The sequence below is a fragment of the Cricetulus griseus genome (assembly GCF_003668045.3).
Source record: "Cricetulus griseus strain 17A/GY chromosome 1 unlocalized genomic scaffold, alternate assembly CriGri-PICRH-1.0 chr1_0, whole genome shotgun sequence".
In the NCBI taxonomy this organism is placed as follows: domain Eukaryota; kingdom Metazoa; phylum Chordata; class Mammalia; order Rodentia; family Cricetidae; genus Cricetulus; species Cricetulus griseus.
The window spans coordinates 6,571,172-6,592,615 of NW_023276806.1; the positions used below are offsets into that span (position 1 = coordinate 6,571,172).

Below are 21,444 nucleotides of genomic sequence, written 5' to 3' on the forward strand. Positions count from 1 at the left end.
GACACGGTGTCTGGCTGAACGAGTCTAGACACTCCACTAAAAGGCAGAGCCTGCCATTGTGAATGAAGCATGGGCATCACTACTGTCCATACAAGACGCAGGCTCCGAGACACAGGTGAGCAGAACAAGTGAGCGCACGTGACACTCGTTCTCTTTATGCCTTCTGTGAGATGGATATTGTGACTACAGCTAATTAGCAATCAGATACATCATCAATGGTTTACTATTTCAACCATTCATTTAATAAACATGGTCTGAGTTTCTACCACACCCCAGGCATTGGTTGGGCTCCAGGTATGACCAGATAGGCTCCCCAAAACTAACAAGGCAGTGGGGCAGCCCAGCAAGCAAACCGCAAATATGCTGGCAGGCAGAAGTAATATTCCTTCATGAAAGCCCTCAGAAAGAGGGGCTCCATCTGCTTCTTCTCAAAAGGGCTTCAGCACTGCTGGGTCGCATGAAGGTGTAGAGAGAATCTGACCCTTACACCCCAAGAAATCTGCACAACATCCTCCTCCACCTTACTCTCGTCTCTAGCAGGCATATCAATTCCTGGCTCATCAAAATGGGGATGGTATAAGGGCTGGCCTATCTCTTTCAGTCCCTGGGCATCTGCTCAGTGATTCTGAGAGCACCCTCATTGTACCTCATCGTACAGCCTAACAGTATGTGTTTATGTGTTGATGCTAGTCCAGGACCCGTGTGTGTTGGGTGTCAAGCATGTGCTCGGTGTTCTCTATTAAGTATCTTGTGCCAATTCTAAATATGACATCACTTTACAGACTTAAAAAAAAAAAAAGACTAGAGGCAAAGAACATGACATGTCACACACCCAACATGACAAATCATTAATTCGAAAACTTTCATTTGCACCTAGTCCTGGCTTACCCCAAAGGTCTGCTCTTTGAACACCACAGTAATGCATGTTTCCCTTTAGAGACTGTCCATGAGCTGAGAGCTGGGAACCCTGCACAGAGCTGCAGACAGGGCAGAACCAGATCTGGATGCTTAAGATACAGCTACAGTGAGGGGCAGAAAGTACAAGAGACAGTTTCCAATTAAATAGAAGAAAGATTTGCCAACATATCTGGAGGCGAAGGAGAGGACTTTCCTAATGGAGACGTGACAGTCTAAGACAGTCACGGAGAGGGTGGATCTTAACAGACTGGAGCAGCCGACCGGGACAGGACTCTGGTGACATCAGTGTGCTGCACACTATCAGATTATCCGTGAAGAAATTTTCTTATGTTGGTAAAAGAAAGGTCAATGGTATAAATTACCACAATTCATTTCCCCAGAAAACAACAACAACAAAACAAAAACCAAAACCAAAAAGCAAATGCTAAGCATACCACAGAAACCCCCAGTACACAGCACAAGTAAAGCTCAAGGCTGGCTGGAGAGCCCTGAGAGGTAACTAGTTGAGGAGATGTATTAAGTTGCTATCATGGCTTCTGCTATGCTCTTGTTTAAACACAGTTAAATTCCAAATTCTAGGTTTTAGGCTACATTTTATAATTTCTTCACTGTGAGTCTCCCAGGAGTTCCTCACCATGCTTTCAAGTTTTCATGTCTGAGTCCTGGTGTGTTCTCTCTGAGACACAGTCTGCAGAACAAATCATACAGCCTCCCTCTGTGCTCAAATGAAGCCATTCATGGGAGAAACAATTTAATTTCAGTCAAATTAATTTTTTGGAACTCTATTTTCTTGCATCAAGAAACGATCACAGACTAAACGCCTTTTCAAATAAAGTTCAACAAAGCATTTTTAATAAAAGTAGTAACTGTTAGTCACAGCAGTCATTATGAAAGCGTTTAGCATATCTTTACAATAAAAACAAATATTATAATTCCTGTACCCATATTCACAATGATGCCTCCCATGGAACATCGTCTCTGTGGGGAACAATCTGCAACAACAAGGGCTCCCACACAGCCCTTCCTATCTGCAACAACAAGGGCTCCCACACAGCCCTCCCTATTTCAGGGTGGCTGAACGTGTAGGATAAGATTCACGGCAGGTCACAATTACTTTACTCTATCAGCCAACACGGCCAGGAAAGAAGTAAACTTCACAGTTTGAAAGTTCTAAGATATAACAGCTCAAATAAGCTCTACCACAAGCTTTCTCATTTTTAATTGTATTACATAGTGCTATTTAGCAGAAGGGGGGAAACTAATTAGCACCTAATCCAGCCATTTATAATTATCACATATCTCTAGCAATGTTATAGGCTGAATAACTACCTAAAAGTGGATGAATGTACTTCATGAGATTAAGGTGTCTATTGGCACATCTTATGCCAGAAGCTCACCAGTTACATGAAATTAACAATATGGGCATCGTTATGTCTTAGGAAATTTCAAGCACTGGCAAGCATAAAAAGGAGCACACACAAAACAGGAAGACTAAAAAAGCGGGTCAGATAAAGAGTCAGAATGTAAAGTAAAATGATCCTCAAAGAAAAACGAGGCATCTCTAAAAATTACCAGAAATGCTGATCAGAGGTGACTGAAAAATAGCGACATATTTGCCCCAAATGTGATTGGTACAATGAAACACAAGTGAAACCTAACTGTCAAATATCTGTAACAAAAGACACTGGCCCTCTTCACACAAAACAAGACAGAGCAGCTGCTTTTACCATAAATGAGAACCTCAGTTTTTATTAGGAAGAATGCTTATTCCATCTCAGGCCAGTTAGGTGACAGAGAAATGCCCCAGCGACTTACTTCATATGTGGCAAGCTAGCAACACTGCCAAGCACAGGGCAGGAAGCTATGGGGAACTGTGTTTTACTGCATCTAAGGACTTGGGTTCTGCTCACACACAAGAGGGCAGTACTGGTAGCTTGTTCTCTTCCAATTCTTCAGGGACAACTTTTGGTGAATTTGGTGGGGTCAAGTCCCCTTAGATGGGCATGTTAACAATGAAAGCAACTGCTAAGAGCATCAATGCATTGGTTGTTTTTTTTTGTTTTTTGTTTTTTTTTCCCCCTTTGGTAACCATTGCCTAATTAGACTGCAGATTAAAACCTTCCCCCTGAGAAGCACAAGGTAGGAACCTGTGGTTTAGGTCCATTTTCTTTACTGGATTTTTCTTTTAGACATTCTTCAACTAGTGAGGTAGCCAGAGATCACTGTCTCTGTGTTAGCTGGAGGCAGAGATAATGGTCCTCTCCCTGTCAGTGTCACTCACTTCAACACAGAAAGTAAACACTGCTCACAAGCCAAGAACACTCCTCCACAGTAACAGCACTGGGTTTCTCTACTAGGTGATGCACTTTGGTAAAATGAGGCAAAGAAAAGGAAAATTTTCCTTCTACTTGGCATATTTATAAAGTTATAACTGACTGTAAAAGATCAAAAGCCAATTTATAACTACCAGCATGATTGCACCTTGGTTTCTATTAATAAATAAAATTAAATTATAGAACATTTTAATAAGTCTTTACTGTATCTAAAAGCATTTTAAAATTATACATATTCTCTGAGAAGCAGCAGAAAAAGCTGTTGAGAAAGCCTTTGGTCCGTGACTAAAATGATGGAGCGTGCTATAAAGGAGAAGTAATTATGGCCCAGCAATATTCAAAGCCGTGCGCAGGGTCAGATGCCTAACACTCAGTGGGGATACTTGCTTTCTACATGTGACAAACTCTTAAGGGATCTGTGGAAGAAAAGTGTATTTCTCTGGCTAATTTTTGTTACTTAATGTTTTAGATGTGTGCTGCTAATTTTCAAATATCACGGGTCCACTCAGGCTAGTTAATGACCCGAGATCTTTGACATTCATTGTTTCTCAACTTGGACACCTCCCTCGCCATGAGAATGCCCACGGTTGTGGGGATAGACCATCAGTACAGGCACTCTTCACAACTTCAAACATTCTCTTTATGGTCGGTTTCACGGAAGGAGACGTGGTCTTTGGAAAACACGATACAAGCACTGGGTGGGCTGACTGGATAGCTCACAAAAGTGTGAAATCCCAACAATCACTCAATTATCAGAAAGGAACTGCCACCTGCAACAGGGCAGTCAGGTGACCTAAACGCCCACGGGTCATCTGCAAGCAAAGTCCCAAGTGAGCAAGGCTCTTCCCAGCCATCCCTTACCAAGTCTTTGGCACCTTCCCTGTGATTGTTTCCACACAACCCTTCAGATGCTATTTGTCTCCAGCTCCCCGGAGTCCTGTGCAATTAAGGTGGAGAAGGCAATGAGACCAATTCTTCGGCACTCTTCTAGAGTGACTGTTTAGTCAAGCTTTCGGATAAATGAATCCTCATCTGCTGCAGAGCACACAGAGTTCTGTGGAGATTAGTTCTTCAAAACTATGCTTTCAGCTAACCAGAATTACAGGAATTACAACTGCCTATGATTCACAAGTGTCAAATGATCTAAGGAAAAAACTTCTTTGAAAACAATTTTAAATGTTGGTCAGGAGAGATCAGTGCATAGTTGGTCAAGAATATTGTCCCTGGAGTCACATGGCCCAGACCCAAACTCTGACTTTGTCATTTACAAGACCTCAAGCAGATCACTAAGTGACTCTGAGCCTCAGCTAATTTATATGTAAAGGAAACTTCTGTAATGGCACTTTTTATTTTCCCATGGTGAAGATGACAAGGAGGAGATGGAAGAGGAACAGCAGGAGGGGAGAAACAGGAGGAGGAGGAGGAGGGGGAGGAGGAGGAAGAGAGGGGGGGGAGGAGAAGGGGGAGGAGGAGGAGGAGGGGGGGAGGAGGAGGGGAGGAGTATGGGAGGAGGAGGAGAGGGAGAGGAGGAGGGAGGAGAATGGGGAGGAGGAGGAGGGAGAGGGAGGGGGGAGGAGGGGAGAGGGGGAGGGGGAGGAGGAGGAGTATGGGGAGGAGGAGGAAGGAGAGGAGAGGAGGGGAGGAGGAGGGAGAGGGAGAGGAGGGGAGGGGAGGGGAGGGGGGGGGAGGAGGAGGGGAGGGGGAGGGGGAGGAGGAAGAAGAGGGGGAGGGGAGGAGGAAAACCAGGAGGAGGAGGGAGAGGAGGGGGAGGAGGAGAGGGAGGAGAGGGAGGAGAGGGGGAGGAAGAGGAGGAAGAGCAGGGGGAGGAGGAGGAAGGGAGGAGGGGGAGGAGAGAAGGGGAGGAGAACCAGGAGGAGAAGGAAGGAGGAGGAGGGGGAGGAGGAGGAAGAAGAGGGGGAGGAGGAGGGGAGGAGGGAGAGGAGGAGGGGGAGGAGGGAAAGAAGGGGGAGGAGGAGGAGGGGGAGAACCAGGAAGAGGAGATGGTGAGGACGGTGATCATTTACTGCACAAAGGAAGCAGGGTAGGAGGTGAGAAGGAGACCTTCCAGTGTCCAGTGTGGGGACTAACAGCCAGCTGTGAGTGGATATACGGAAGGGGAACAGGAAGGAAAGGAAGGAAGAGAAGAGGAAAGAGTTTTACAAATTTAGTAAAAACACGAGTGCCTTTTGTTCTACAAAACTTTTAAGTACATTAGGCTCCAAATTTTGTTTGTTTATTTATTTGTTTTTGGCTTTTCCAGACAGGGTTTCTCTGTGTAGTCCTGGCTGTCCTGGAACTCACTCTGTAGACCAGGCTGGCCTCAAACTCACAGAGATCCGTCCGCCTCTGCCTCCTGAGTGCTGGGATTAAAGGTGTGCACCACTACTGCATGGCTCAAGTTTTAATTTGTAATAACTTTAATTTGTAATAATTTTAATTTGTGTTAACATCAAAGAGATGTGCTGACAAAATTGTCGATAAACTAAAATAATTTCAAAACTGTGTCACATTGATAAGACACCATTACTGAAACCTGGATTACTATTCCCAAAACTGTTAGGTTTATTTATTCCTTGGAAAGCGACACTGTCACATGTGAGTGCTGGGCTCTGACATAGAAGCTGGGACTAGCTGGCATTCCCCTAGAAGTCCAGTGGGTGTTGATGAAGAGTACACAGTAGTCACGGCAGTCATTTCACTGGACAGAAATGACCAGTGTATCGCTTTCCACTCCACTTAGCTGCTAAGTGCACAGCTAGGACAAGTGTGAAAGATTCACAGCCACCCAAGCCCATCCCAGACAGCATGAGTGAGATGGATTTGGTTCCCTTGATGAGTTTCCAGATGTCAATAATCCAATAGACACACTTTAAAAAGAAGGTGTGAGACGCCTGCAACCCGAGCTATCTTAGTCAACCTTTAGCAGAGTTTAGTTACAGTGTGGTAAGCTTCGCTGGAATAGAAGAAAACACTAAAATGCCACAATAGCCGCAATAGAATAAAATAAACAGACACAGGAGGTCTGAAGATCTGCCCTCATCTATGTCATATAACAGCAGGAGCCAGAACTGCAGCCTTCACTGTACTGTGTCATCCAGACAAGGAAGAGACTGAACTACACATCTAAATTTGTATTATTTGTGTGTGTCTACACGCGTACAGTCACACACACACACACACTCACACACACACTCATACACACACACACACTCACACACACACACACCACTCACACACACACACCACTCACACACACACACAACACTCACACACACACACACACACACACACACAACACTCACACACACACACTCACACACACACTCACACACACACACACACACTCACACACACACACACCACTCACACACACACACCACTCACACACACACACAACACTCACACACACACTCACACACACACACACAAACACTCACACACACACACACCAACCACTCACATACACACACACAAACACTCACACACACACACACAACACTCACACTCACACACTCACACACACACACCACACACACACACACACACCACTCACATACACACAAACACTCACACACACACACAACACTCACACACACACACTCACACTCACACACTCACACACACACACACACACAGCAGCAGCAGTCAGAGAATGACTTCTGGAAGGCACCTCTTTCGTTTCACCATGGGTTTGGGGGTCAATAGACCACCAGGCTTCAATGACAAGCTCTTTTGCCTACTGAGCCACCTCTCTGACGCCTCCTTTAGAATGACAAGACTGAGAACCTGGGTTATGAGTAGAAAGATTCTATAGGACACACTGCAAGGAATTCTCCACAGCAGTACTGGATCTTCGTGGTGCTGCCCTCCATGCAGGAAGCAACACGGGGTTGGGGAATGCCCAGAGTAAGCAGTGCTACCAACAGCCAGTGTTAAGTTTTGTTCCCAAAGAGTGACACAAACAGCCAGGACACTGTCTGAGTCCCCAAAGAGTGACACAGACACCCAGGACACTGTCTGAGTCCCCAAAGAGTGACACAGACGCCCAGGACACTGTCTGAGTCCCCAAAGAGTGACACAGAAGCCCAGGACACTGTCTGAGTCCCCAAAGAGTGACACAGACGCCCAGGACACTGTCTGAGTCCCCAAAGAGTGACACAGACGCCCAGGACACTGTCTGAACTGGGTATGCCGGGGAGACCCTAGTCTGAGGAGGACGAACATGCACTACTCTTACCAAAATATAGGCTTGTAGGAGGCCCTATGATTAAAGCAGAGGTCCCTTAGTATTGTCAAGGTCATGAGATAACTTATCATCATCCACAGACCTCAGACCCTTGCTGGAAGACAGTTTATTATAGAGCCAAATATGGCTGACCAAGTCCTGGGTCACCCCAACCATCATGTTCTACTGTGACAGTCATTCCCTGGGGTTCCCGCCAGCGGTGAGGTGGGTGCCTTCTGACGTAGGCTGTGATGCTGTCCCATTGCACTCCTGGCTCTGGGGTTGCTGGATGCGGGGGCCTGCTAGGCTATTACACCCCACAGGGTTCCCACAGACACAGACGGGCAATGAGTGGAGAGTGCGGGAGCCAAACACAGCCCAAGATCATCGGCTCTAGACCTGCAACATGCCAGCCTCCCCAGTTACTGCCGTTCTAGTCAGGCAAGTCGCCTTTGCAGAACAAATGTGAGGGCTCTCTGCTGCATGTGATCTCCAGTTCATGACATCACCCAGGTCACCAGGTTAACTGACCAATCCCAGCCATGTGTGTTCTGTCCACAGGGGCCGTCACAATCCCTGTATTTGTGCCCCCTTCTGGATCTCCAAGACACTGGCCCAGATACCTTAGGATGTGTGAGGAATTATTAAAATTGGTCCTTCAATGGATGAAACTAAAGCAAGGCTCTCCTCACAGTAGGCTCACACATTCTCTCAGCACAGAAATATTTCTGAAGTATTTTACTCCAAAGGAAGTTTTTTTTAAAGTTGCATTTGAGAACATTAGGTATTTCTAATTACAAAGATAGCTCTCTTTTGGAAGACTTCTATGTCTGACTAATTTTCAAATCACTAATTGTCATTATTTTGTAATTAATAAGCTCTACATGGTGCTAATCAACTTTTTATGCTCACAAATTAAAGTGAAACAAACCTATTAACTGCCACAAATGTTATCTAGTTCATTTGTGAGTGATTGCATTTACAAAGAAAATAGCATTAACATTCAATAAAACATTATATTCATAAATTTTAACTCTTAATTCAAAATCCACACTATCTTTTAAAAGGTGGTTTGACTTTTAACCCAGCACCCGTAGGGTAACTATGAAGTTTACTTATACACAAAAAGAAACCACCCATTTCTCTCTCTAATGTCCCAGCAATGGACTGTGCTTCTCTCCTTATGCATGGAACAAGCGATAGTCTTTAAACAGAGAACATTGGCGGGGTACACAGAGCCACAGAGCCCTTTCTCTGTACGCACTACCCTGCTCATTCTCCATCATGTCCAGGCACTGTGAGCTTAACAAATCCCTAGAGGGCCCGTGTTTTACAGAGCAACTCCAATTCCTATTTCCCAAAGTGCTGCCAAACCGTTAGTGATGGGCTAAGTGCTTCTGTGTGTGTGTTTGTCTTATTGGATGATATATAAAGTAACTCTTTGGCCAATGAGGCAGCAAGTTAGGTGGGACTAGGAGTCAAGGAGGATTCTGGGAAAGGTGGGAGAAAGGGCAGAGTCACCATGTGAGCCCGGGAAGACAGGACACTTGTCGCTGGTGTCCAATAAGGTAAGTCTTATAAAATATACAGATTTATTATAATTAAGACTGAGCTAGCAGATGAGAAATCCTAGTCTTTGGCCAAGCAGCATTTGAAACTAACATAAATCTCTGTGTATTATTTGGGGCCATAACATGGTGGCGGGTGGAACTTGGGCGGCCTGGCAGAAAGCTACCACATGGCAGCGGGGCTCGGGTGGCTTTGGAGTAAAGACTTATTGTAATATGTTAGCATATGCATGATACAGTCTGCAAGTCCACTCACAAACGATGATAAATACTACCACTGTTGGTTACGAAAGTACCACAAGCAAGTTTGACAGGAAGGCCCTTGGTGGCCCTGAGAGACCCCTTAGGTCCCTGCAGTCCCGAGGCAGCGGAAAAGACGTCTGGATGCAATAACCAGTAGGCACCACATGCACGCAGTGTTGCTATGCTTTAGACATGCTGTTTAGTTCTTCAACAAAAGTACTCACAGAACAGTACTCACTTGACAACATTTAGGAAGGAAGAATGAGTAAGCCTGAGACAGAGGGTGGCCCTACCCAGCCGGCAGCAGCCAAGGGGGTCCTTCTCCATCTCTGCTGCAGAGCTGCAGTGAGGAACACTTAACAGCAACTTCAGGAAGGAAGAGTTCGTTCTGGCTCAGAATCCCGGCACCAAGCATGAGTGTGGACCAGTCACAGCCGGGCAGCTGCAGGCACTGGTCACATGGTATCTACAGTCAGGGCTCCTACTCACTTCCACCTCTCTGCTAAGAGAGCCTGGGATCCCAGCCAGAGTGCCAGTCGAGACAACCCCAACAAGCACGCAGAGGCGCAGCACCCTGGAGACTCTTCTTCAGTCCACCATGACACTCCGGGTACCCGCACTGCTCACCAATTTCACCAGCTACACAGTCACAGACTGAGAAATGACAAGTATTCCCAGATGTGCTGTGCATACTGCATCAGTGGCTACCAGGCAAAGCCACACTCTAACAGTACATTTCAGCAGGGCAGACCCTGACTCTCATGTGCCCTGAGACCTCATTCCTGCACTGCGACCCGTCATCCCAGAGAGAGCAGAAATGAGATGGAGAAGTTTCTGGGCTTGCTCGAGTGACTTTTTCTGCAAGGATCTGGATTAAATTTTCTGCTGTCAAGCAGAAACGGGAAGAAAGAAAAGAACATTCAGTTGATAAAAAATAAAATGCAATTATTTAAAAAAGGGAAAGGCAAAGAAAACCCCATTTGTTCTACTATTTTCTGGATCTGAAAGTCCTGTGTCACACGACAGCTATGTGTGTTGCAGTGTGTGTTCCCAGTGTGCTGTGGTCACAGTGAGTGTTGCAGTGTGTGCTCCCAGTGTGAGGTGCCTCTAGTGAGTGTTGCAGTGTGTGTTCCCAGTGTGCTGTGGCCACAGTGAGTGTTGCAGTGTGTGCTCCCAGTGTGCCGTGGCCACAGTGAGTGTTGCAGTGTGTGTTCCCAGTGTGCTGTGGCCACAGTGAATGTTGCAGTGTGTGTTCCCAGTGTGCCGTGGCCACAGTGAGTATGGGGCACATCACTGCACAGGGTCTCATGGCAGAACCACTGTCTATTACACGTCACTTAGGAAGCTACCCTGTGGCCTTTAATACAGGCAGCAGAGGATCACATGCCTTGTTTCCTAGCATCTTGGTTGGGAATAGGTGGTTTTAACTTGGCAAATGTCTTTATTAAAAACACTGACACACCACAGCATTCACCTTTTTAAATCCATTGATTTACAGAGCTATGGAATACTCACATACATTTAGAACATTTCAATTACTCTAAAAGGGAAACTGTGTCCTTGGCAGGGAGTACCATGCCCTCCCTCCGTGCTCCCAGATCTGGCCACCCTAACCTACAGGCGTGGCAGTGCTGGACAGTTCATGTCTGACCTCTTCCATGGTGTATGTTCTCACGTGAGGTGGATCCATGCCGCGGCAATCGCACCTCGGTCCTTTTCATTGCTCAGTGGGACTCCGCTGTTCGCATGTGCTGCACTCTGCTGACCAGCTCGCCAGCAATTCATTCAAAGGTGGCTGCAGTGAAAGTCTGTCCTTGTACCCATCCTTGTCTCTAAGTCTCTTGGGCCTATGCCTATGTTGGAATTACTAGGTCATGTGATAACTCTGTTTAACCTTCTCAGAACTGTCAAACTGAGTTCAAAAGTGTGATCTGATTTGTGTGTGTGTGCGCGCGTGTGGGGGGGGGTCTGTGTGACCAAGGGTACATGTTACTTTATTTGTGTGGGGGGAGGTGTGTGTGTCCATGGGTACATCTGACTTTGTTGGAGGGGGTCTGTGTGTTCATGGGTACATGTGACTTGATTTGCGTGTCTCCCAGCAGCTTAGCTGGTGCCCAGCAAACCCCTGAGGTCTCTGCTTCTCTCTCGCCCACAGTGCTGAGGTGGGATCTGAACTCTGTCCTCATGCCTGTGAAGTAAGAACTCTTACGCACAGCACCAGCTCCCCAGCCCTCCTCCCATCAGGATTCCCGCCTGGCCTTCGATGGGCACTAACTACTCTCACTGAATATATAGAGTGCACTCTTTCATCTTTTATTCTCTGCCCACCTGCACAGAGACGGCAAGAAACCCCCCTCCTTCACCTCTGCTGGGATGCGAAGGTGCGGGGCCCACTCAGAAAACCCACTATACTGAGTCACAGGGCCAGCAACTCATGAAGAGTCTCTTAGAAGCGTTTGTCTTGTAAGCTGGTGGCTCCTTATGTCATGCAAAATATTCCTCATTTATGGCTCCACGGTTGCTGGATGCGGGGGCCTGCTAGGCTATTACACCCCACAGGGTTCCCACAGACACAGACGGGCAATGAGTGGAGAGTGCGGGAGCCAAACACAGCCCAAGATCATCGGCTCTAGACCTGCAACATGCCAGCCTCCCCAGTTACTGCCGTTCTAGTCAGGCAAGTCGCCTTTGCAGAACAAATGTGAGGGCTCTCTGCTGCATGTGAGCTCCAGTTCATGACATCACCCAGGTCACCAGGTTAACTGACCAATCCCAGCCATGTGTGTTCTGTCCACAGGGGCCATCACAATCCCTGTATTTGTGCCCCCTTCTGGATCTCCAAGAGCTCCAAGGGATCTGACACCTTCTTCTGACCTACACCCATGTGCGCACGCTCACACATAGACACACAGGGTCATACACATAATTAAAAATTATAAAATCCTTTTTAAAACTGTCAGACACATTGTGGAATATTCCTTTACACTGTATGAATATATGTCGCTGTGACTGGTTCAATAGCTGAAGAGGATAAGGTGAGGTGGGTCAGCCAGGCAGGGCGTGCTGGGATGGAGAAGGGCGGCACCAGGGTCATCAGACAGACAAGACAGTAAGCGAGACACACTGGAGAGGGAAAGGCCATGAGCCTTTTGGCAGAGCGTAGATTAATAGAAAGGGTTAATTTACGTTCTAAGCACCAGTTAGTAATAAACCTGAGCTATTGAATAAGAATTATAATTAATACTAAGTCTCTGGGTTGGTCATTTGGGAACTGGTGGGCAGGAAACAAAAGTCTGCCTATAGTACATAATCCCTTACTAAGTGAACCTGCCTGGGGAGTGTGATGGTGGCCGCCTGTTTCAGAGCTGTCCCAACAGGAAGAAGACAGAGGAGTGGATAAGACATCTGCCGTTAATGTGGCCTGTCCTGCCTACACCTTAATTTTTAAGAAAAGTGAACTCCTATCATACAAAATTTCTTAAAAGCTGAGATTTTTGCGGGGTGTTGGTGGCGCACACCTTTAATCCCAGCACTCGGGAGGCAGAGGCAGGCAGATCTCTGTGAGTTCAAGACCAGCCTGGTCTACAGAGCCAGTGCCAGGATAGGCTCCAAAGCTACACAGAGAAACCCTGTCTCGAAAAACCATAAAAAAAAAAAAGCTGAGATTTTTTTATGATAGATCATTCAAATTTTTAATTATACTACTTATAATTTATTCTTAAATCAATACCATCTCTCTTATACTAGAAAAAAAAATGACAGCCTAAAATTTTCACCAGGGTGCAATGTTTTACGTTGAATTCAGTGTTTAGCTACACTATAGTGGTTAGAGAAAACAGGCAGTTTACTGGTTCCTTCACAGTATAAAAGCATTCTGACATTTCAAGTGGGCAGCCTGAAAGGTTAATTCCTGCTTCTGCGGTCAGGTTCTCTTCTGGGTGACCAGCTCTGGGCAGATCCTATTTACCTATTCTGAGCAGGGCACACTGTTTCAGCGTGCATTCTCTCTGTTACGAACATATTGACTTGCTGCCTGCTCTGCTGGCTAATTCATTTCTGCTGAGAGTCAGGCATGAAGACAGAATTTTAAATGTGACATCTGCAGACTGTTAGGTCATTTAAGCTCTGTCAACCTGGGGAATCCCTGACATACGAACAGGACTTGATTACCACACACAGATGAGGACCTCAGAGGGGCAGATTTCTAAACACTTTTAAGATTCATGCAGAATTTTAAAGCTGAGTTTTAATCCGATAGTGAAAATTTTCAATTAAAAGCCTCTTTCTTTTAATAAACTCAAACTGACACTACTAACAACCCACAGACACTAAACCAAAATTCTTCTGATTGAAAAGAAAAATACTGGAAAACTCCTAGTATAGCATCCATAGCAACTGTGAGTAGTCCTGATGCATGAGGCTGCTTAGTGTTTCCACCAATCTCTAAGAAGCTGAAGAAGCTTCTAGGCCTGTAGGCTAGTCAACAAGCTGTTTAAAGCGATTGGATTCTGGCCCAGCAGTCTATATTGTCACAGTACAAAGTCTAAGCTTCGTGCTAACAATACTGCCTTTTCTCAGATGATCAGTACATGGAGGGATGACAGAGTCGTTATCACTGGAAATGAACAAACTGCCCACATGACATTTAGAATTAAATGTGATGATGCGAAGGCTGACAAGAGCAGGGAAGACATTTTCCTGTCCTTAGCTCCTCCAAAAATGACACTAAAGATTCCTTTTAAGCTTCCTCATTGCGAACAATGCCATACACGGTGGTTCATAATGAAGTGTTCTGACGTTTAGCAATGTGTGAGAGGGGATTCAGATGACCCGAGTTTATAAAGAGCTCTAGCACCTCACTCCAGGTCACCTTCGATACTGGGTTTCAAATGGGAACGCTCACCGTAAGGTAAAGGCCAAGGAGGAAGCATGGGCCCACAAGGCCTTTTACCCAGAACACGCTGACTCTGAAAACCTAACAAAAGCCACCACCTTCTGAGATTAAAAATCTTTTTTCTTCCAAAGAATCAAAGGGAAGCAAACCTGGTGTATTATCTGAGCCACCGGGAGCTGCTCGGCGTACTTGAGAGGGTCTATGGGCTCCTCCACCATCTCGTGTTCCTCGTTGCTGGAAAGACATCAGAAGACACACTCAGGCAAGCATCAGGAGAACAGCAGATAACCAAATACATAGGTAACTCCTCAGCTGCTTACCACAGACCCCAAATACATAGGTAAGTCCTCAGCATGCTTACCACAGACCCCAAATACACAGTTAAGTCCTCAGCATGCTTACCACAGACCCCAAATACATATGTAACTCTGCAGTGTGCTTACCACAGACCCCAAGCACATAGGTAACTCTGCAGTGTGCTTACCACAGACCCCAAATACATAGGTAACTCTGCAGTTTGCTTACCACACACCCGAAGTACATAGGTAACTCTGCAGTGTGCTTACCACAGACCTAATGCAACTTCTGGAGATAGTATTTATTAATAAGTTTGGGAAAACTACCCAATACAATGACCCTGATTTAAATGATGTGACCAGGAGTGTTCAGACTACACATAATTGTGTGATGAGATCAGCAAAGGCCCTTTCCTGTCCTGGTCCCCCCTCTTTCACTCGAGGGTTAACCTCTAACACCCCATTCACAGGGCTGGTTTCTCATCACCCACTGACCCCTTTTCTCAGCCTTCTCTGAGGAACATTCCAGCGGCCCAGCTCCTCAGAGCTTGGTTTCTACCTGTGATTACTCCTGTCTGTCTGGACCAGCCTCCAAGCCTGCTCCTCTTTCTGAATTAACCATTTGTTTAAAACCACCCAGCTACACTGTTTTCACTCCTTTAAAGATAAAAACTGTGTCATGCACCATCAGAGACGAGGGACCTACACCAGCACGACCTTAACATCACAATGCAGATGAAGCAGAAAAGAATGACCTTAAAAACATCTTCATGAAAATGTAGAGGGCCTCAAAGAGGACATGAGAAAATTCCTTAAAGAAATGGAAGAAAAAACAAACCAAAGAACACAAGATATCAACAAATCTTTCAAGGAAACAGTTCAAGACTTAAAAACTGAAATAGAGACAATAAAGAAAGCACAATCTGAGGGAATGCTGGAAATAAAAAAGCTGGGTAAATGATCAGGAACTACAGATGCAAACATAACCAACAGAATACAAGAGATGGAAGAAAGAATCTCAGGAGTTGAAGATACACTAGTGGAAATAGATTCATCAACCAAAGAAAATCTTAACTCCAACAAATCCCTAACACAAAAATATCCAGGAAATATGGGATACTGTGAAAAGACCAAACCTAAGAATAATACGCATAGAAGGTGAAGAAATCCAACTCAAAGGCACAGAAAACATATTCAACAAACTCCCAGAAAACTTTCCCAACCTAAAGAAAGACATGTTGATGAAAGTACAAGAAGCTTACAGAACACCAAATAGACTGCACCAAAAAAAAGTCTCCTCACAACATAATAATCAAAACACCAAACATACAGAATAAAGAGAAAATATTAAAAGCAGCAAAGGAAAAAGGTCAGGTATAAAGGCAAACCTATCAGAATTACACCTGCCTTTTCCATGGAAACTCTGAAAGCCAGAAGGTCCTGGATAGATAGATATTCTACCTACACTAAGAGACCACAGATGCCAGCCCAGCTACTATACCCAGCAAAGCTTTCAATCAATATAGATGGAGAAAACAAGATATTCCATGAAAAAACTAGATTCAAACAATACATATCCATCAATCCAGCCCTATAGAAAGTCTGGAAGGAAAACTGCAACCCAAGGAAGCTAACTACAACCAGAAAAATATAGGCAATAGATAACCCCACTTTACCAACAGCCAAAAAGGGATGAAATCCCACCCATAATTTCACCACCACCACCAAATCCAAAACAAACAAGAATGAACAACCAATGGTCATTAGTATCCCTCAATATTAATGGTCTTAACTCCCCTATAAAAAGACACAGATTAGCAGAATGGATAGGAAGACAGAATCCTTCCTTCTGCTGCATACAAGAAACTCACCTCGACTTCAAAGACAGATGGTACCTAAGAATTAAAGGTTGGAAAAAGATTTTCCAATCAAATGGACTCAAGAAACAAGCAGGGGTAGCAATTCAAATATCCAACAAATTGGACTTTAAACTAAAATCAATCAAAAGAGATGAAGGAGGTCACTTCCTACTCATCACAGGAGAAATCCATCAGGATGAAGTCTCAATTCTGAACATTTATGCCCCAAATACAATGGGAATCCACGTTTGTAAAAGAAATATTACTAAAACTCAAATCACACATAAAACCCCACACACTTATAGTGGGAGACTTCAACGCCCCACTCTCACCACTGGACAGGAACACCAGACAGAAACTTAACAAAGAAACAAAGGAACTAATAGAAGTTATGGCGCAATTGGACTTAACAGATATCTATAGAACATTCCATCCAAATACAAAACAATTTATCTTCTTCTCAGCGCCACATGGAACCTTCTCTAAAATCGACAACATAATTGGCAACATAGCAAACCTCAACAAGTACAAAAAAATTGAAATAACTCCCTGTATCTTATCAGACCACAATGTTTTAAAGTTAGAATTCAATAACAACACGAATTGCAGAAAACCTACAAACTCATGGAAATTAAATAACGTCCTATTGCACAATTCCCGGGTAGAGGAAGAAATTAAAGATTTCCTAGAATTCAATGAGAATACGGTTACAACCCAAACTTATGGGACACTTTGAAAGCAGTGCTAAGAGGAAAGTTCATAGCACTGAATGCCTATATGAAGAAACAGGAGAATGATCACACTAGAGAATTAACAGCACAATTGAAAGCTCTAGAAAACAAAGGAGCCAATACACCCTGGAGGAGCAGACGCCAGGAAATAATCAAATTGAGGGCTGAAATCAATAAAGTGGAAACTACGAGAACAATGCAAAGAATCAATATAACGAAGAGTTGGTTCTACAAGAAAATCAACAAGATAGACAAACCTTTATCCAAACTTACCAAAGAGCAGAGAATGAACATGCAAATTAATAAAATCAGAAATGAAAAGGGGGACATAACAACAGACACAGAGGAAATCCAGAGAATCATCAGGTCATACTTTGAAAACCTATATTCCTCAAAATTCAAAAACCTAAAGGAAATGAACAATTTTCTGAATAGATTTCACTTACCAAAATTAAATCAAGAACAGATAGGCAACTTGAATAGACTGATAGCCCCTAATGAAATAGTAGAAGTCATCAAAAGTCTCCCAACCAAAAAAAGCTCAGGGCCAGATGGCTTCAGTGCAGAATTCTACCAGAAATTCAAGGAACACCTAATACCAATTCTCCTCAAAGTATTCCACACAATAGAAGCAGAAGGGACATTGCCAAACTCCTTTTATGAGGCTTCAATAACCTTGATACCCAAGCCACACAAAGACACAACTAAGAAAGAACTACAGACCAATATCCCTCAAGGACATTGATGCAAAAATACTCAATAAAATACTGGCAAATCGAATCCAAGAACATATCAGAGAAATCATCCACCATGATCAAGTAGGCTTCATCCCAGGGATGCAAGGATGGTTCAACATATGAAAATCCATCAATGTAATCCACCAAATAAACAGACTGAGGGGAAAAAAAAAAAACACATGATCATTTCACTAGATGCCAAAAAAGCCTTTGACAAAATCCAACACCCCTTCATGATAAAAGTCTTGGAGAAATCGGGGATAACAGGAACATACCTTAACATAATAAAAGCAATATACAGCAAGCCAACAGCCAACATCAAATTAAATGGAAAGAAACTCAACTCAATTCCTCTAAAATCGGGGCCAAGACAAGGCTGTCCACTGTCTCCATACCTCTTCAATATTGTCCTTGAAGTTCTAGCTTGTTGGGAGCCAAATCTCAGGGCTTGAGATCCTAGGCCATGCTTGGCAGGCCACATAGTTAACCTTTACATAACAGCTCCTTAGAACCTCAGCTCAAGAAAAGAAACAACTTGACCCAGTCCTCCATCCACAGGCTCAGTCACCTAGGCAACCCCTTCCTGGCCCTCTTACTCATGAACTCTTTACCCTACCAAACATCCTCTTTGTAGCTTCCTAATATCCTGCCTACACTAACACCTGATGCAAAAACAACCCATTTTGCCCCTACCCATATCCTGACTATATAAGCTAGCCTGAGAAAAGTAAAGTTTGCCACTTGATCAGAATCCTGTCTTGTGGTCATTCTTTCTGCATCTCTTGTCCCCATTCCCTATCCCTGACTCTCTTGCCCCAGGTTGATGTCCTGCAGGTCAGGACACTAGCTAGAGCAATAAGACAACAAAAGGAGACCAAGGAGATACAAATCAGAAAGGAAGAAGTCAAACTTCCACTATTTGCAGATGATATGATAGTCTACATAAGTGACCAAAAAAAACTCTACCAGGGAACTCCTACAGCTGATAAACATCTTCAGGAAAGTGGCAGGATACAAGATTAACTCAAAAAAATCTGTAGCCCTACTATATACAGATGATACATTCATGGAGAAAGAAATAAGAGAAACATCACTGTTTACAATTGCCACAAACAACACAAAATATCTTGGGGTAACACTAACCAAAAAAGTAAAAGACCTGTACTGTAAGAATTTTGAGTCTCTAAAGAAATTAAAGAAGATATCAGAAAATGGAAGGATCTCCCATGTTCTTGGAGAGGCAGGATCAACATAGTAAACATGGCAATCTTGCCAAAAGCAATCTACAGATTCAATGCCATCCCCATCAAAATCCCAGCTCAATTCTTCACTGACCTTGAAAGAACAATTCTCAACTTTATATGGAAAAACAAAAGACCCAGGATAGCCAAAACAACCCTGTACAATAAAGGAACTTCTGGAGGCATCAACATCCCTGACTTCAAGCTCTATTACAGAGCTACAGACCTGAAAACAGCTTGGTATTGGCACAAAAATAGACAGGTAGACCAATGGAATAGAGTTGAAAACCCTGATATTAACCCACATACCTACAAACACCTGATTTTTGACAAAGAAGCCAAAGCTATACAATGGGATAAAGAAAGCATTTTCAACAAATGGTGCTGGCATAACTGGATGTTGGGATGTAGAAGACTGCAGATAGATCCATGTCTATCACCATGCACCAAACTTAAGTCCAAATGGATCAAAGACCTCAACATAAATCCAGCCACAGTGAACCTCTTAGAAGGCCAAGTGGGAAATACCCTTGAATTAATTGGTACAGGAGACTGCTTCCTGAACATTACACCAGTAGCACAGACACAGAGATCAACAATTAATAAATGGGACCTCCTGAAACTGAGAAGCTTCTATAAGGCAAAGGAGACAGTAAGACAAAACGGCAGCCCACAGAATGGGAAAAGATATTCACCAACCCCACATCTGACAGAGCGCTGATTTCCATATATATGTATGTGTGTGTGTGTGTGTGTGTGTGTGTGTGTGTGTGTGTGTAAATTATTGATCATCTTATAAATAAACACTGAATTTTAGACAGTAAGACTTAACTACAATGAAACATTCTTTTACCCCATTTCCAGTAAATTCTACATCAATTTATCAAAATTAGGTTTTAAAACCCTACACTTTGACTTTTCCTGGAAAACACATGGGATAAGCTTATTAGCCTGAAGACTCAAGAACTACAATGATGAGGATTACAGAGTCTTCCCAAGGAGGAGGCTGATGCGAAGGCCAATGCAAATGTCTGTCCAAGACTAAGGGGCACCTGGATTAAAGATATTTAGTTGACTTAGTCCACAGGAATCCTCAGATTCTGGTGTTGGTGAGAGGAGAGTAGGCAGGTCATCTCTAGAAGTCTTGTGGAGGGTGGTGTGTGGGAAGAAACTGAAATGGCTAAAGGAAGACGCAGGGAAGACAGATGTGGGCATAGGCCAGGGCTTCCTGAGTGGACTCCGGTTGACTAAACAAGGCCAGCTCATGACAAATGGACTCTCATGAACAGCTTCGTGAAAACGCAGCCTACATAACAGCAGAGAACCTTTGCCAACTACACATCTAACAGAGGATTAAAATCCAAAATATACAAAAACCTAAAACAGGCTAAAGAATGGAACAGAGTTCTCAAGAGAAGCATAGATGGCCCATAAATATTGTGTGAAGTGCTCTGTGTCCTTGGCCTTCGGAGAAACACTAGTCAAAATCACTCTGAGATCCCATCTGCACCAGCAAGTGGCTAACATCAAGACAACAGATGCTGGGATGGTGTCCTCCTATAGCTACCAGGGAAATCAATGTAGAGGTTTCTCAAAAACAAAACCGCACACTTCCATGTGACCCACCTACACCTCTCCTGGGCACACACCCAGAGGACTCTACGTCTGACTACAGAGACAGTACAGCCATGGTCACTGTTGTTCTGCACACAGTAGCAAAGAAAGGCAGGCAGCCTGGACACCATCCACTGAAGTATGGATAAGGACAATGGACACACACACACACACACACAATGGAACTTAATTCCTCCATTAAAATGAAACTATGGGGCTTTTGGGAAAATGGATGAAACTGGAAAAATATTCTATTCTATCACCCTCTCTCATACATAGGATGTGTGTGTGTGTGTGTGTGTATATATATGTATATATATATATATATGAATATATATATTCACAGAGAGTGTGTTTGGAGTGCACAAAGGTAAAAGGGGTCCAGGAGAAAGGGTCGGGGGACAGTAGAGCCTATGACACTGAAGGGGAAGCAGGACAGTGGCAGCGTGAAGGCTTATTCAGTGACAGCAGGCAGCAGATAAGAGGCACAGAAGACAGGAGGACACGCCAACCCAAATGACCATGGGAAACTATAAATGATTAAATGATAATGATAAATTAAATGATAAATTATTAAAAACTATCTTGAATGGAGGAGCCCTGTGGGGTAAATAAGCTGGCACGGCTTATTAAACAAAACCCAGGGCCAGCATTGGGGTACTTCTCAGGACTTGTGAACACAGAAACTCCCGAGGACCCCAAACTACACAGGTCACTGCTCCTGGCTGCCCGTGGCAACTAGTGGGTCAGACTACCCCTAGACATGAGGCATAGACAGCAGACTG

The 21,444-nt window shown here is 44.2% G+C and overlaps 1 protein-coding gene across 2 annotated transcripts in view; it reads right to left on the minus strand.

Moving 5' to 3' along the window:
- The window catches only part of Pigk (phosphatidylinositol glycan anchor biosynthesis class K), a 92,509-nt gene that overhangs the window by 14,066 nt on the left and 56,999 nt on the right, over window positions 1–21,444 (minus strand). Inside the window, exon 10 of one of the 2 annotated variants that reach the window (XM_027395177.2) lies at window positions 14,331–14,415. The exons of the other annotated variant lie outside the window; for it this stretch is intronic. Coding sequence (XP_027250978.1) covers window positions 14,331–14,415 — 85 coding nt within the window. The remainder of the gene's footprint in view (window positions 1–14,330; window positions 14,416–21,444) is intronic. 2 annotated transcript variants of the gene reach the window in all.